The 14334-nt window shown below is 36.1% G+C and overlaps 2 protein-coding genes across 6 annotated transcripts in view; one reads left to right on the top strand and one right to left on the bottom strand.

Annotated features, from left to right (window-relative positions):
- Nucleotides 1-14334, bottom strand: part of MGAT4A (alpha-1,3-mannosyl-glycoprotein 4-beta-N-acetylglucosaminyltransferase A) — a 73045-nt gene that overhangs the window by 43868 nt on the left and 14843 nt on the right. For all 5 annotated transcript variants that reach the window (XM_083885129.1, XM_083885128.1, XM_083885125.1 and 2 more), the window contains 2 exons: nucleotides 3373-3540; nucleotides 654-794 (listed from right to left, as the gene is read on the bottom strand). In XM_083885129.1, coding sequence (XP_083741255.1) covers nucleotides 654-794; nucleotides 3373-3540 — 309 coding nt within the window. The remainder of the gene's footprint in view (nucleotides 1-653; nucleotides 795-3372; nucleotides 3541-14334) is intronic.
- MRPL30 (mitochondrial ribosomal protein L30) overlaps nucleotides 3908-14334 on the top strand; it is a 143006-nt gene continuing 132579 nt past the window's right edge. Inside the window, exon 1 of the mRNA XM_083885133.1 lies at nucleotides 3908-3911. Within this exon, the coding sequence (XP_083741259.1) occupies nucleotides 3909-3911 (3 nt within the window). The 5' untranslated portion in view covers nucleotide 3908. The remainder of the gene's footprint in view (nucleotides 3912-14334) is intronic.

The following is a 14334-nucleotide window of genomic DNA, read 5'->3' as shown; positions in this document are numbered from 1 at the left end:
CCCTGAACAACAACGATGAAATAAAAGATATTTAGAGTCAGAAAAATAAACCTGTGGCCTGAGCCCACGCATTTGTCATACAGGCATGCCTTCTGTTAAAAGAAGGAGCAATCAAACTTACTGAAGTAATAAAAAAATACAAGGCAGGAGTAACTACAACGCTGAATTTTTTTCCCCTCCAATGACTGTCCAGATTTTATTGATGCGATTATATCTGATTATTTTAGTTCTCTCAACATTTAATTTATACATTGAAATATACTGTTCAGAACAACAGAAACATCAATGCTAAAATAATCATAACCATGTATGGTTGACCCGCAAATCTGAAAAGCCAAAGGGATATATCCATTAGCAGTTCAGGATCTGAAATATTTAAGCTTTGTTTCCTTTTAGCTACAAAAAAATCCATCCAAACTAAACGCTTAATGTGTACCTTAACACCGCATGGGGTGTGACTGAGATTATGCAGAAAAGAGCAAAGCTGAGATCAAGCTCCTTTCATCTTGGATTCAGTGCGAATTCAAAGGATAGCAATATCACACAAGTTAAATGAGACGTCCTTGATCAACCAAGAAACACAGTAAATTCTTTTTCTAAAACTAGAAAGTCCTCCAGATATAAAACATGAAATAATCATCATATCAGCATACCTCCTGTCCTTCCAAGGCCAACCTGCACAGAAGGTTGAAGGCTTCCTTCATTTTTCAACAAATGAGGCAAATGGTAATAGATATTTGGCACTTGAAGAGATTTTCTACTTGTTAGCTCTTTTAACAATTTCAGTGTCTCATCTGCAAACATACAGGAAATCAGTAATGCAGAAAACAAATCATATGAAGTTTTAAGTAATAGTAAACAGTATAAAATTCCAAGCTTAGTCCAAAATGAAAGCCTGAATAAATTGTGCACTTTTATGAGCCATTATATCTTGTCTACAAAAGAAGCCTTTCCTTATTTCGATTTTTTAATAAATGATGGTCAAGTCTATTCTGCACCTGTAACCTTGTTACAGATACAGTTAATATTTACCTGATAACATATGATTTAGTGTGAATTTACAGAAGTAAAGAATGCTCCATTTATTGGGGTTGGTGGTTTTGTTGGGTTTTTTCCCCAATTAGTCAAATGGGAGGCTTATTTCTCTAGGTAATTTTTTACTTTTGCTTACAGAGGTCATTACCATCCAGCAAACACTACTGCAAATAACTTTTCAGAGCTATGAATACATATTGGAATATACTGCAACTAAATATACAAAACAAAATAGCATTAAACATTCAGGTGGTATTTTGAGTATTCCTGAAAAAAAAAATTTAATGCAAATTTCATTTAGTCTATTAGAATAGAATTATCCTATTAGATTCCATTAGAATCATTCTTGCACTTTCTGGTGCAACCGCCTTTTAGTATGTCCAGGTGGCTCTCCAAGTTGCAAATAACAGTTTTTAAAATTACCCTGCTATGTGTGTTAATTTTCTTGCATCGAGTGTGAAAACAACTCCTTTTAAATTACAAATATGATAGCATATGGATCTTGAAAACTTATGGGCTTTATTATATCAAGTTAAGTAAAAACTGTAGTCAAGTTTTCTTGAGATAAAATTGAGAAGCAAGAAAAAGGAAGCTGTAAGTCTTTCCTCTCAGATTCTGAGCAGAGCTTCTAGAAAGATAGATGGGTTTTGTTGTGGACTTTGGTTCTGTATGTTTGGAGATCTTTAAATTATTTATTTTTAGGTGAAACTAAATTCTTAACCACCTCAAATCTTGCAAAAAGCTTTGTAAATAGATGCCATAAGTAGATATGTCTATTTTGATAGACTCCAATACAAGCACATTTTACTTCTCCTGCTAACATTTCTTTAACTTCATCTGCAAAACCTGGACTAAATTCTGTCCAAGTATGACAGCTCTTTGTCTGAATGGATAAGGATCTACACAAAACAATCTGAAATTCTTTCAGCTTCAAAGAGAGCAAATAGGTTTTTATGAAACTTAATACACTTAAGTATTCATAATACTATCTAATACTATGTTCTGAGCACAAAAGCTCATAATTCAGCTGGCTTCCCCTTATGGCCCTACATTAAAAAAACGTGGATGTCCATCCCAGCTGGAATCCAGACATGGTAGAATCTTAAGTGAATTAGGACTTTCAGCTGCATCAGAAGAGAGTAACTCCCTTTAAGTACACTGCCTAAAAGCAAGCTAAGTCAATTTTAGAAACAAATGTGGTAATAACTTAATCCAAAATCAAGAATCAAAATTATTTGACCTCCTCCATGCTTTACTTTAAAAGCAAAAAAACCCACATGTGAAATAGGAAGACAAGATTTATAGACCATGCTAAATGTAACCTTTATCTGTGCAATTCCTGGAGATTCAGTGAACTACTGAGATTAGGCCATTAGTGTCAGACAGCAATTCATGAGTGGCATCAGCACTGGAGCCTATAATTATAGGCATTTCCCGAAAAAAAAAAAAAAACACGGGAAGGAAAAAAAAAAAAAAAAAAAAAAAAAAACAAAAAAACCTATCGAAAATAGTAAATCATAGCACAAATGCAAGTAGGAAAAAATTCAAAAATCTTTTACCAGGCTTTTTAACTGCACACCCCTTCAGGTTTCATCTTCTTATTAGACCAATACAGTGAAATTTCTGTAATCTACCAAGTCAGACCTCTTGACAGAAAATTTGTACTTATTTGTTACTCATTTTCAATCCACAAAAATCAGAGCAATGAAACAGTAACAGTGTGATTTTAAATGTTAACATAAATAGCCTGGTGAATATTGCAGTGTTTTTCTCTAATATTGTGAAACAGCTTTTTGTAAACCTGACCATCCATCTCCAAAATGGGTAAAAACTTATGGAAGATTTTACCAGTTTTATCACTAGTTGTTGAAAAGGCCATTTCCTGTACTTTTTACAGATCATAGCCAATACTTTTGTCTATATGATTTAACACCTTTCAGTTGACCTTTAAGCACATTTTAACTGCTTCAAGTTCATCCATTTCTTCTGTTTGCTCACTTTTCCCCTCTGACTCTATTTAAAAGTGATGTAAATTAATTGTCAAAATATATTCAATGCAATAAATAGGTAAACAGAAGTTCCAAACTTTGGGAGATAGGTGTGGAGTAGGTAGTTCTTACGACTTTAGGGACTGAATAAGGGTGGGTGAATCGTTAAGAACAGCTGGAAAAAAACAAACCAAAACCACCCACACCAGATACAACATATTACACATTCTTTATTCACACTGCTGAACAGTTGCATTTGGCTTTCTTGGTAGCAATTTCTTATTCTATAGTAATAAGAAAAGATATTGGCATTGCAGAGTGATAAAAAAAAATATCTCCGAGTGTGTACCTGAGAAATTATTCATTGCATTCTTACTGCTGTTTGTTTCTGCCACGGCCCTCCTGAACTGCTCCAGGATGGCGTTGAGCTCGGAGGAGCGCTGCAGCGTGCGGTGCTCGGCGATGCGCAGGCGTTCCTTCAAAGCGTGAAACTCCCGCTGATAGGCAATCAGCTTTTCTAGGGAGAAAAGCCAAGAGTCAGGTTATTATGTGCAGAAACGAGCACCTACTGACAGATCTGACAAGTGTCTAACGCAGCTCAGCTTGGCAGCACTTGGAACGCCCCCAGGCAGGCAGAGCCCCACCAGAGGAGCTGGGCACCTCTGCACCTGCCCAGCACAGCAGGGGAGAGCGAGCTGCACCTCACCGGGATGCAGGGCAGGATGAGGGGATGCCCCTCACCGGGATGCAGGGCAGGATGAGGGGATGCACCTCACCGGGATGCAGGGCAGGATGAGGGGATGCCCCTCACCGGGATGCAGGGCAGGATGAGGGGATGCCCCTCACCGGGATGCAGGGCAGGATGAGGGGATGCCCCTCACCGGGATGTAGGGCGGGATGAGGGTTTGCCCCTCACCGCAGACACAAGGGCAACCTCGAGCACCCAGCACTCGGCACAAGGCAGCTCTGAGCCATTTCTTGGAACAGATGCCCACAAAGCATTTCTTTAAAGAAGCCCCACAAGGGTGGTCCCTTACAAAAGCACAGGTTACATCTTCTGAAACACTCCTCTGAATACTCTGTAAGGATGAGTGCAACTTGACAGTATTTCAGACATACCAATTTTAAAACTAAGTTTTAACTTAATATTATGGTCAGTACCTGAAAACCGAAGAACAAAATTTTTTATCAAAATTCTGCTGATGCTGATATATACACATACTATTGAAAGGGGACCAAAAGGGAGATGGCAACACCAAAACTGGTTTGCCGATATATTCCCTTTGCCCTATTCCCAGCCCTAAGTGGGCCTGGACTTTGTATCTTCCTCCTTCTTATTGGTAATTCCCTCAAATTTCTGCTCACCATCATCACTATCACCCTCCTCCAACCAATATACAGATCCTGACTGGAGTATTTTAAGTGAATTTAGAACTCATAATCAATACTCCAGCCAGCCAGGTGACATCCCCAGACATCTCTTTTGTTATTTACCTATCCATTCCTAGTCTTCTCATATTGCAGTGGTAGGGAAGCAGAGGTTTAGCAACCAATCTGAAACTTTCCTTGTTGTTACATTACATAACACATGGGGCAAAAAAGGAATTAAAGTCAACTTCCCTTGTTAATAATGCTGCTTTTCATCCAAGTTATTTCAATTTACATTTATTTTCCTTTTTATTTTTTTTTTTGGTAGTTGGGATGTACTCCTCCCATTATATTTAGAAAACTTAATTAACTAAAATGCCTTCTGTTTTGAAGACTGAAAAATAAAAACATAGTTCACTACCTCTTAAAAACATTTCCCATGCCAGCTTTTTTTTGCTTCTTTCATTAAAACCAAATGGTTATTGCTTTTGTGCCAACAAACCCAGAACACAGATGCTGGCCCACAACACAGCACTAGGCACACTACACACTGCTGACTGAATCCAGGCTGCTATTTGAAATAGGAATTGATGCTTTAGTCAGCAGTACTTAGACTGGGAAAATTATTTTGAGTTTCTGGCATGAAAGTCATTCTCATTTGCCAAGGATAACTAACGAAGTAGTTCAGTCCTGATGTTTCCAGAGAACTGTACTGGTACTGCATTCATGGTACTCGAGACCTCAAAAGCATTAATTCCTTTAAGAAATATTAGACGAGTAGTCAACTTCTCACAGTTCCTTCAATCAGACATATCTAGGTTAGGGAGGCTGCTCTAAAAGATACATAAATTCCTGGCACCTATCCTTCACAAATATATGGCAATTTATTTTTTTTTTACCATTAGGCACAATATTATTCAGTCAACTATAACTAAAAAATCCTAAGATTACAAATACAGTAAGATTTTAAGTCTACTACCCTATGAGTATTTTTCTAGTTATTTATGCAAAATAAAATAAAATAATTCTTTGCTTATGTGAATTTAAGTGACCTAAAACATTTACGTCTATAACACTACTAAAGCTCGCACTTCTCATGGTTTTGGAGATTAATGTGTAATTTGGCATTTTGATACTTGTTTTATAATATGGCCTATACTTTAAAATAAACAAATTAAATTTAAATGTCTAACATTCATAACATTAGCATACTTCCAATAATTCAAAGATCAACTGCTCAGATACTTATTACTTACAAACAGAAAACCAAATACTTTATCTCATACTGAAAGGCAGTTGCAAAGGAGAAAATACTTCTTAAGACTCTTACAGTACCACCATTAGCAGTGACCAGATGTCCTAGACTTTAGAAAAGCATCCCTTAAGCCATCAGCAGTTTATAAATATTCTAATTTGACTTTCCAGAGTTCCTAAGTGCTTGGGAATGAGCCTACAAGATTAAATTTAAGAATCTATTTTTATTTAAACTTTGACTGAGCTCAAGTTTGATAGAGAAAGTCCTATTTAACTAATTTTTATCATTCTATGATAAAATCACCCTCCTGATGGATGAAGGCAAAGTGAAGGCAAGGCAGTGGTTGGTGCAGTCTCACCTGGAGTGCTGTGTGCACTTCTGGGCCCCACAGTTTCAAAAGGATGTGGAGTTCTCTGAATGCAATCCAGAGGAGGGCAACACAGCTGGTGACAGAGCTGGAAGGTCTGTACTGTGGGGAGTGGCTGGGGACTTTGGATTGGTCTAGTTTGGAGAAATGGAGGTTGGAGGGATGGCCTCATTGCTCTGTGCAGCTCCTGAGGGGGGGAATTGGAGATTCTTCTCCCTGATGTTTAGTGATAGGACACATGGGAATGGTCCTAAGCTGTGCCAAGGATGTTCAGATTGGACATTAGAAAGTGTTTCTTTACTGAGACATTGGTAAAACACTGGAACAGGTTTCCTAGAGAGCATGAAGTATTTAGGAGGCATCTGGACAATGCCCTTAATAATATGCTTTAGCTTTTGGTAAGCCCTGAAGTGGTCAGGCAGCTGAACTAAATGATTGTTGGTAGATCCCTTGCAACTGAGATATCCTATTCTTTGACAAGTTGACTTGTAAGCATTGTATATACAAAAAAGTCAACAGTGAACCTGATATTTTCAAAATACATTTGACCCTTTAGTGTTTTATTGCTCAGAGATTTCTCCAAAACCAAAAGAAATTGAATTGATTTCTTGTCCAGAAGTATGAAAACACTTTTTTTGATTGCTGTTACACTGAGCCTAAAATCACAGAGAAAAGAGAGGTCAGTGATCACCATCAGTAAAAAAAGATTCTTTTTCTACAGGATTATGAATTCTTTTTTTTCTCATACTGATATCTAGTGTTATTTAAGAAAAGAGAAGAAGGAATTCAGACAGTAAGTTATTGGCCTTAGAACACTGATGAAACATATCTGTCTGTTCTCTGACAAACATAACACCCCTATAATAGCAGTGGTAGCCAATACTGAAGACTCCAATAATTTCAAATTATTGCTCCAAAATATGCTCCAGTATGAGCATATTTTTATTTAAGAATAACGTACTATTTTACATTGAAATGAGAAGATTTTCCACACTTTTCTCTGGAAGCCAGAAAGTAAAATAAACACATAAAATAAATACCTTGTTAAGAAATTATTTGAAAACTGAAAGCATTAATTCTTCATCATTTTTGTCTTAAATTCTAGCTGATTCAGCAAAACTCCAGAAGCTAAAGCCTAAATATTTTAGCTGTCCAGATGCTGTGCAGTTCTCCCAACACTATGTCAACTGAAGCAGTACTTTATCAACCTTTTTCCTTTGTTGCGACACGTTCTCTTAAATATGTGGAACCTAGAATTTAGACAAGCTCACTTGAAAGTTGATGCAGTATTTTGAAAAGTGAAAATTCAAATGAAACTCTGGTGGTTTGCCAGTTTTTAGCCAGAGATGAAATCTCAGCTCTCAGCCTCCTCTTGGTTATTTACAGTTCTCCTACTAAGGAACTGTTAAAAAAAAGTTACTCCAAAAAGACACCACTAACCCAAAATTACAAACCCAGTCCACTCTTTTCATAGCCACAGAAAATCTTGACTACATAACTTGCTTAAGAGTTGTCCATATTTGAAGAAAAATTCAATTTTAAAACATGGAGTTTCTGAACATCTTAGCATGCATCTAACTTCTTCATTTGGGCTTTTGTACTTCCTGAAAAATCTGTTTATGTATTTCAACCCCTGCTTTTTGTAGCAGCAAAGAGCTTTCCCTTGAGATAAAAAGGGACATCAAAGTAAAGGAATAAGAAAACAGGCTGTAGTTTGAGTTTAGAAAAACATTTTGCAGAGTATTTCAGCTCAGCTGAAATAGCATAAATCTGAATTGCAGGTAAATTACCAACACTGTCAGAACACCTGTTGTATTCTAATTCCAAATGAAATATCTACTGAACAACAAAACAGAAAAAATACTGTGGAAATTCAATCAAAGCAATTTTAAGGGTATACAGTTTCAAAGTCAATAAAAATCATCAACAGCTTAGTTTTTTGTTCATGTTACTTTTTTTAGCAAAGTTAGATTTTTTTTAATGCCCCAAGCCTGTCAGTGTTTAAGAAGCATTTGAACAATGACCTTTTACAATGAGGTTTAGCATTTGGTCAGCCCTGAAGCGGTGGAGCAGCTGCACTAGATGGCCACTGTAGTTCCCTTCCAATTGCAACAGTCTATGCTATTCTAACATGAAAACTTTACAAAGAAACTATTTGAGTGCACTTCTAAACTGAGAGGAGTGTGCACTTGTAAAAGGAAACAGAATTGCCTGGAGACCCTTTCACAACCCAAGAATGTTTCGGCAATTCTCGGTTAGTATTGTCATTATTCCTCAAGGAGAGCCTTGGCTGTCTGCTAAAATAACTACAGTCTACAACATAAAAAGCAGTATGAAAGCTTTGCAAGCTATTATTTAACTTATCAATCAAACAGGTTCCCAAACACGTTAAATCACAGGCCATTTTCACAACTGAAAATTGAACACATTGAACTAAGATTGTTGAACTAAGGTGGCTGCATTCACATAAATAAATAAATAAAAGATAAGCTATAATTTACTCAAGAGCTCTGTGTTAATATGGCTGTTTGTACCAAAGACAGATGCATCAGACAAGATCAGGAAAAGCTTTATGACCTTCCCATATCACAAGCAGGCAGTTGAGCTTTCCTTCAAACTCCAAACCAGCTAAACACCCAAAGTGATGGATCTGCCACACAGACAAAAAGGTAACCAGCCATAGACTTGGCACTCAAAAAAGACAGCAAGCCAAACACTGAGGGCTTAGCTTTGCCAATTAATTGTAGGCCTGACTTATATTTTCTGCACTTACTCAACTGAACCATAGAAACCTCACCCCCTTTTCTCATTAAACAACAACAGGACACAAAGACAAAAGGCTCTGGTTGACAAAAAAGCATTGTACACAAATGCTCAATAAGTAGAACACCTAGAGAAGGAACAGATACCTAACAGAACAGGACTTTTCCACTATCCAAGTGGAGAAACTTTTAATCATTATTCAAATCAACAGTGTTATCACTGGCAACATTCCTACATTTGCCAATGTATCAATTTATGGCCCACCCTAATGACAACCCTTTCAGCTTTTACAAGTTAAAGGTTCTGCAGCAAATGCCTCATTTTTCTGTACACCCTGTTGAAGAGTTATTAAAATGCCATTAAATATATGTTTGAATCTGTGAGAACACACTGTAGTGAGTGTTAATCCAGGTATTTCTGTGATTCGTTATTCTACAACTCATTTACTCCCATTATAAAAACCCTACAGTAGTTATCATCATGCCATGGGTCAGAGACACTAACAAGCTTCATGTATTAATTCATTACACTCCCATCAAGGATGTTGATCAGTTTACAGGTTGATATGGAGTAGAGGTCTTAACTAACAGCAGGCTTCTTCACTGGGTTTCATACAGAGTCAGTGGCAAGGCAGGAGGAGGATACTCATCAGTGAATTAGGGATTTGTCAGCATGCCAGCCAATTCAATCTGGCACGGCCCTTACAGGGGACATTTCTTTGTTTGAGCTACATGAGGTATAAAAATTAAGTTCCATGCTTCCCGTAAAATCAGTTCAGATGTTTTATGTGATCCATGAAGCTGTAGCATCAAGTAAATCAGTATCCAGTAAGTCATGATGATACCTGCATGGGCCTGCACTTCAATCCCACAGACGTAAGCAACAAAAATCTCTTAGACCATGCTTGGTTCATGATACCCAAGTATCTTATAAGCCATCACATTTGTACTATTACTGATAAAATACTCATCTTCATCTTTTAAAAGCAGATATCCTTTTAAATTAAAACCCTGCTATGCTAATATGTGGCAGACTAAATTGTTTCCACTGTCAGCCAAAAAAAAAGTGATTTTCTCTAGTATATAAAATAAAATTCTTACCATGCTGGCACTTAAGTAATTCTACAATTCATCTTAAACTGACACTTTTTTTGACAAAGGCTACGCTTTCTCTTTAGCACAGGTTTTGCAAAATATAACTGCAAATACAATTAACCAATAGTGTGATACAAAATTCTGTTCCTACTGCACTGTACAGTCATCCAATATCCACATAAAGATGCACAGACAAAAAATGGCATTTACTGAGACAGCATAAACATTGCTTCCATTGCCCTTTGGTAGCGACTCCAGAGCTCAGAAGATATTCACAAGGCACAAACAAAGCACTGCATTCTCAAATGTCCGACCAAGGGGAGGCAAGCAGAGGAATTGTCAAACCAATCACACAGGCACTGACAAAAAGCTATGTCCACACAAGAGAGATATTAAAGATGTTCCAGAATCCTCCAGTGACATTTAGACTTACAAAAACAGCAAAACATTGTAGCAAGCTGAGCTAATTATCAAGTGTCAAAATCTGCACATAGGCACAAATCATATTTATAATCAGCAATGTCAAACAGTGAAGAGTAAAGAAGGTGCTAACGAAATTTGCCCCCAAAGTTTAAACCTCAAGCGTGCTCACAAATCAGATTCTGACTTGTCTCAAAACTGGCTAAAAGCCGATATATGGTGTCCTTGAAATGTTACAATGTATTACCATGGATGACTACTCAACAAATGCTAATTAGCTTCCCTGCTCCTAAAGTGAAATTAAAACCTTTTATAAACAAGCTATGATGAGTTATAAAATCCAAAGCAGTAAAGCAATCAACCATGTAAATAAAAATAAAGCAGTATACTGTAAAGGCTAACAACAAGACATGCTATAAATAAAAGCTCTTAAGAAAACTGCTCAAGGTCAAATTTTATCAGTCCTCTTTGAAGACTTGATTCTGTGGGCCTTTTTAGTTACAGAGCTTGTAGCTATGCCTATTCATAAAGCTATTTTATTATTTTGGAAGGATTAGAGAATATGCAATTTTTTGCAAGTATTATACTCAGTGAAATTAAAGACAGGAAAATATGGTAGATGATTTACAAAAAATATATATATCCTACTTATCATGACAAAACATTTTCTGCATCAGGAAACAAACAAAATCAAGACGCAGGAAAACAAGTGGACAAGTCATTTCTTTATCTTTAATCTTGTTATTCAAATTGATGGGTCATTTCAGCAATCCACTATTTCAATCTCCCAAAACAATCCATCAGAACCACTCTTTATTGCCCTTGTTTTCCACACAGAAATGTACTTATTAAGACTGCAAGCATTTTGAAAAGTGCTTATTCAAGTAGCTTTCATTGTGAAGAGCAGCTTGTTTTTGAGGGAAGGTTCTGCAGGTTCTCCTAACTTTGGTAAAAAAAAAAAAAAAAACACCCTCAATAATTCTAATTACTTAATTTCTTATTGCAATTTTTTCATGTTTTGCACTTCAAGGATCTCTATAAACAAATAAATGTTTTTTGTTCTCTCCAATTTTAGTGCACTAGAACAAGTCTGAAGTGCTTACTTAGAAACTTCCAGGGCCTGGTCCAGTCTCAGCCTAGATACTTTTGTTTAAACATTCCTTTGCAGCAGGAGCTGAAGTTGTTTTCTCTAAAATTTTTTAAGCAATCTGAATATGATCCTTTGTCATATCAACTAGTAAAACCTTTCTATTTTGAAAGTAAATTTCAGAATCAATTTTCTTGTAAATAGTCCTTTGATCTGAGAATCTGCTTCCCCCCATTATTTCCATCTTTAATATAAATACATTAAAAATGATGTAGCTTACTAATCAAAATCGAAGCATGAAACAATACATCATGTTTGTTTGATTTTTTTTTTCCTAAAAAAGCCACAGAATACAACATTTTTTTAGAGGAAAAAATATCCTAAGAAATTAAAAAGCCAAACAAGCCAAACAAGATTAGTGACAACTAATGAATTATTTACTTAAGGCATATTTTCATAGCTGGATAGAACAGTAAGGAACAATTTCAAATGTCTCCAGATGCAATTACACACCTTTGCCTCTAGATATAATTTGTTCAATAGAAAAAGGTCACAATTCAGAAGATTTCCAAATCAATTATAAAATCTAGTATGACACCACATTCAAATCTCACCTGATGAGGGCTGACAGAGTATGAATGTTCCTTTGGACACAAGGAATAAAAGGAATAATATATCAGAAAATCCAGACACCCACAAATAAGGTCAAGTCAAGAGAAGCATATGGTGTTCTGTCTGTGCACTGGCTTCAGACAATAAGGATAATTAAACACATGATTTGGTTGAGAAGAGTAGCACTTGAGCTGAAGGTCTTTTACAGCAGAGAACAGCAAGTTACAGTGATGGGGAAAAAGCAAGCAAGCAACAACAAAACAAACAAAAACCCCCAACCCCTCTCAAAAAAATCAAAAAATAAACCAAACAAACAAACAAACAAACAAAAAAAAAAAAAAAAAAAAAAAAAAAAAAAAAAAACACACAAAAAAAAAAAAAACCAACACTCTCCCCACCAAAAAAAACTCCAAAAAAAGAAATAGCACATATGTAAATTATTTGTCCTGATCTGACTGTTAACTTTACTAAGATTCACACTTCTATGACTAGTAAACAATTCTGCCCAACACTTTAGGGATGAATATAAACCTCAGGGCTTTTTAGGTTCCGGCTACTTGGCTCTTATTTTATTCCCAGTGCTAAGAAGTACAGTCACCTCTACTGGCATTTCTTCATTAAGGGAAAAGTGATATAAAAACATCACTGATACCATGTGCTAAATCTGTCTCACAATAGGCAATCAGTATTTAATACATCCCTGTCCCTGAACAGAAACACTAAGGGATAAATAAAAGCTTCATAGATTCTATTCCCAAGAAGCAAAGCAGAAAAACAAAAATTATTGCAACTTCTATTGTAGACAATCATTGCACAGAGTTCAGTTTAAGAAATTGATAAAAGAAAAGCTCAGCTGTGTGTACAAAGTGTTGAATTCATGTAACCTGGACAGTCACTCTTCACTGTGAGAAAAAAATTACCTTCAAGTAACTGTCATTAAAACATACCACTTTGACATTTCTGACACGTCTTGCACAAGATTTAAAGTGCACAACAGTGTAAAAGAAACTAAGAAACTTTCAACAACATCAGAGCATTACCTCAAAAATACAATTTACAGCAACAGCTTTTACAAAGATCATTATGTTACAATTATTTTTTCAAACTAACTGACAAATAAAAACAAGACTGTAACTATACTGCTCAAGCAGCACAAAGCTCCAGTTTAAGCAAGTATTACAACCACAGCACTGAAACACACTTAAGATACAAGACAGGTCAATAGCCAGTCTGCGTTCTTGGCAACACTGAAGGACTGAAGCATATCAGGTGAAAAAAACCATTTCTATTGCTTTTTTAACATACTAAAATAAAACAATCCATTCTACATTTCTGCAGAAACATATGTACTAAGCATACATTTTATTGCTACCAATGAACAAGAATATCTTCTAAAAAACACAGCAAATTACATTCATTCATTCAATTCATTCCTAACAGGACATATCAAAGAAGCCATAACCATTGATCTGGTCTGAGCAGCATGTGGCTTTATAGTCAGCATCCCTCCATGGTATCATAATTTCAACATTAAAAATAATAACAAAACCTAACCTTGATATAACACATTTCTTTCACATCTTTTCAAAGACTATAAGAAACAACCCCTCCACCTGAAATACTTACAGATTTGCTGACCACGTAAACAAATGTAATTACCCTGTAGGTAATCTGACCTCTTAGAGTCAGTTTGACTACAAGTCATCTGTGACATCTCATGTTTCTCTTCAGATCCCAATCAGACAATATTACTTTCAGCTACCTTTTACAAACAAGCAAATACATCTATATTAAGATATCATACTATCTAGTGATCTCAAATTGCTAGGGAGTTATTTTGTGGGTTTTTTTGTGGTTGTTTTTTTTTTTTTTTTTTATTTTATTTTAAAGAAAAATACTTCTCTGCATACCACTCTTTATAATCCACTGAACTTCCAAATTCCATTTACTAACATAGCATTCTCTGCTGTAACAGAATTCACGGAAGTAGGGGTTTGATTCTCCTTGTCACTAACTTGTTAAGTTAAAACTGGAAAAGGGATTTGAAAGAGAAAACAAGTTTCCATAAAATTACCAATCTGGTAATCATTCAAGCTTCCTCTAATCCTCTAAGTCTCACCTCTTGCAAACAGCCAGACTTGTGCAAAACATTTGACACTGCACAACATCCCTGTTTCCAAACTGCAGAGATGTGGATTTGCCAGATGAATCACTCAGTGGGTAAGGAATTAGCTGGATGGTTGCAGTCAGAGCTGTATTCAATGTCTCAATGTCCAAGTGGAGGCTAGTGATCTGTGGTCCTCTCAGGGATTGGTATGGGGACTGGCACTTCTTAACATCTCTGT

This window comes from Zosterops lateralis, assembly GCF_965231275.1.
Source record: "Zosterops lateralis genome assembly, chromosome: 2".
NCBI lineage: Eukaryota > Metazoa > Chordata > Aves > Passeriformes > Zosteropidae > Zosterops > Zosterops lateralis.
Note: the sequence above shows the minus strand (reverse complement) of the source record. Positions and strands in the feature narration are given on the sequence as shown.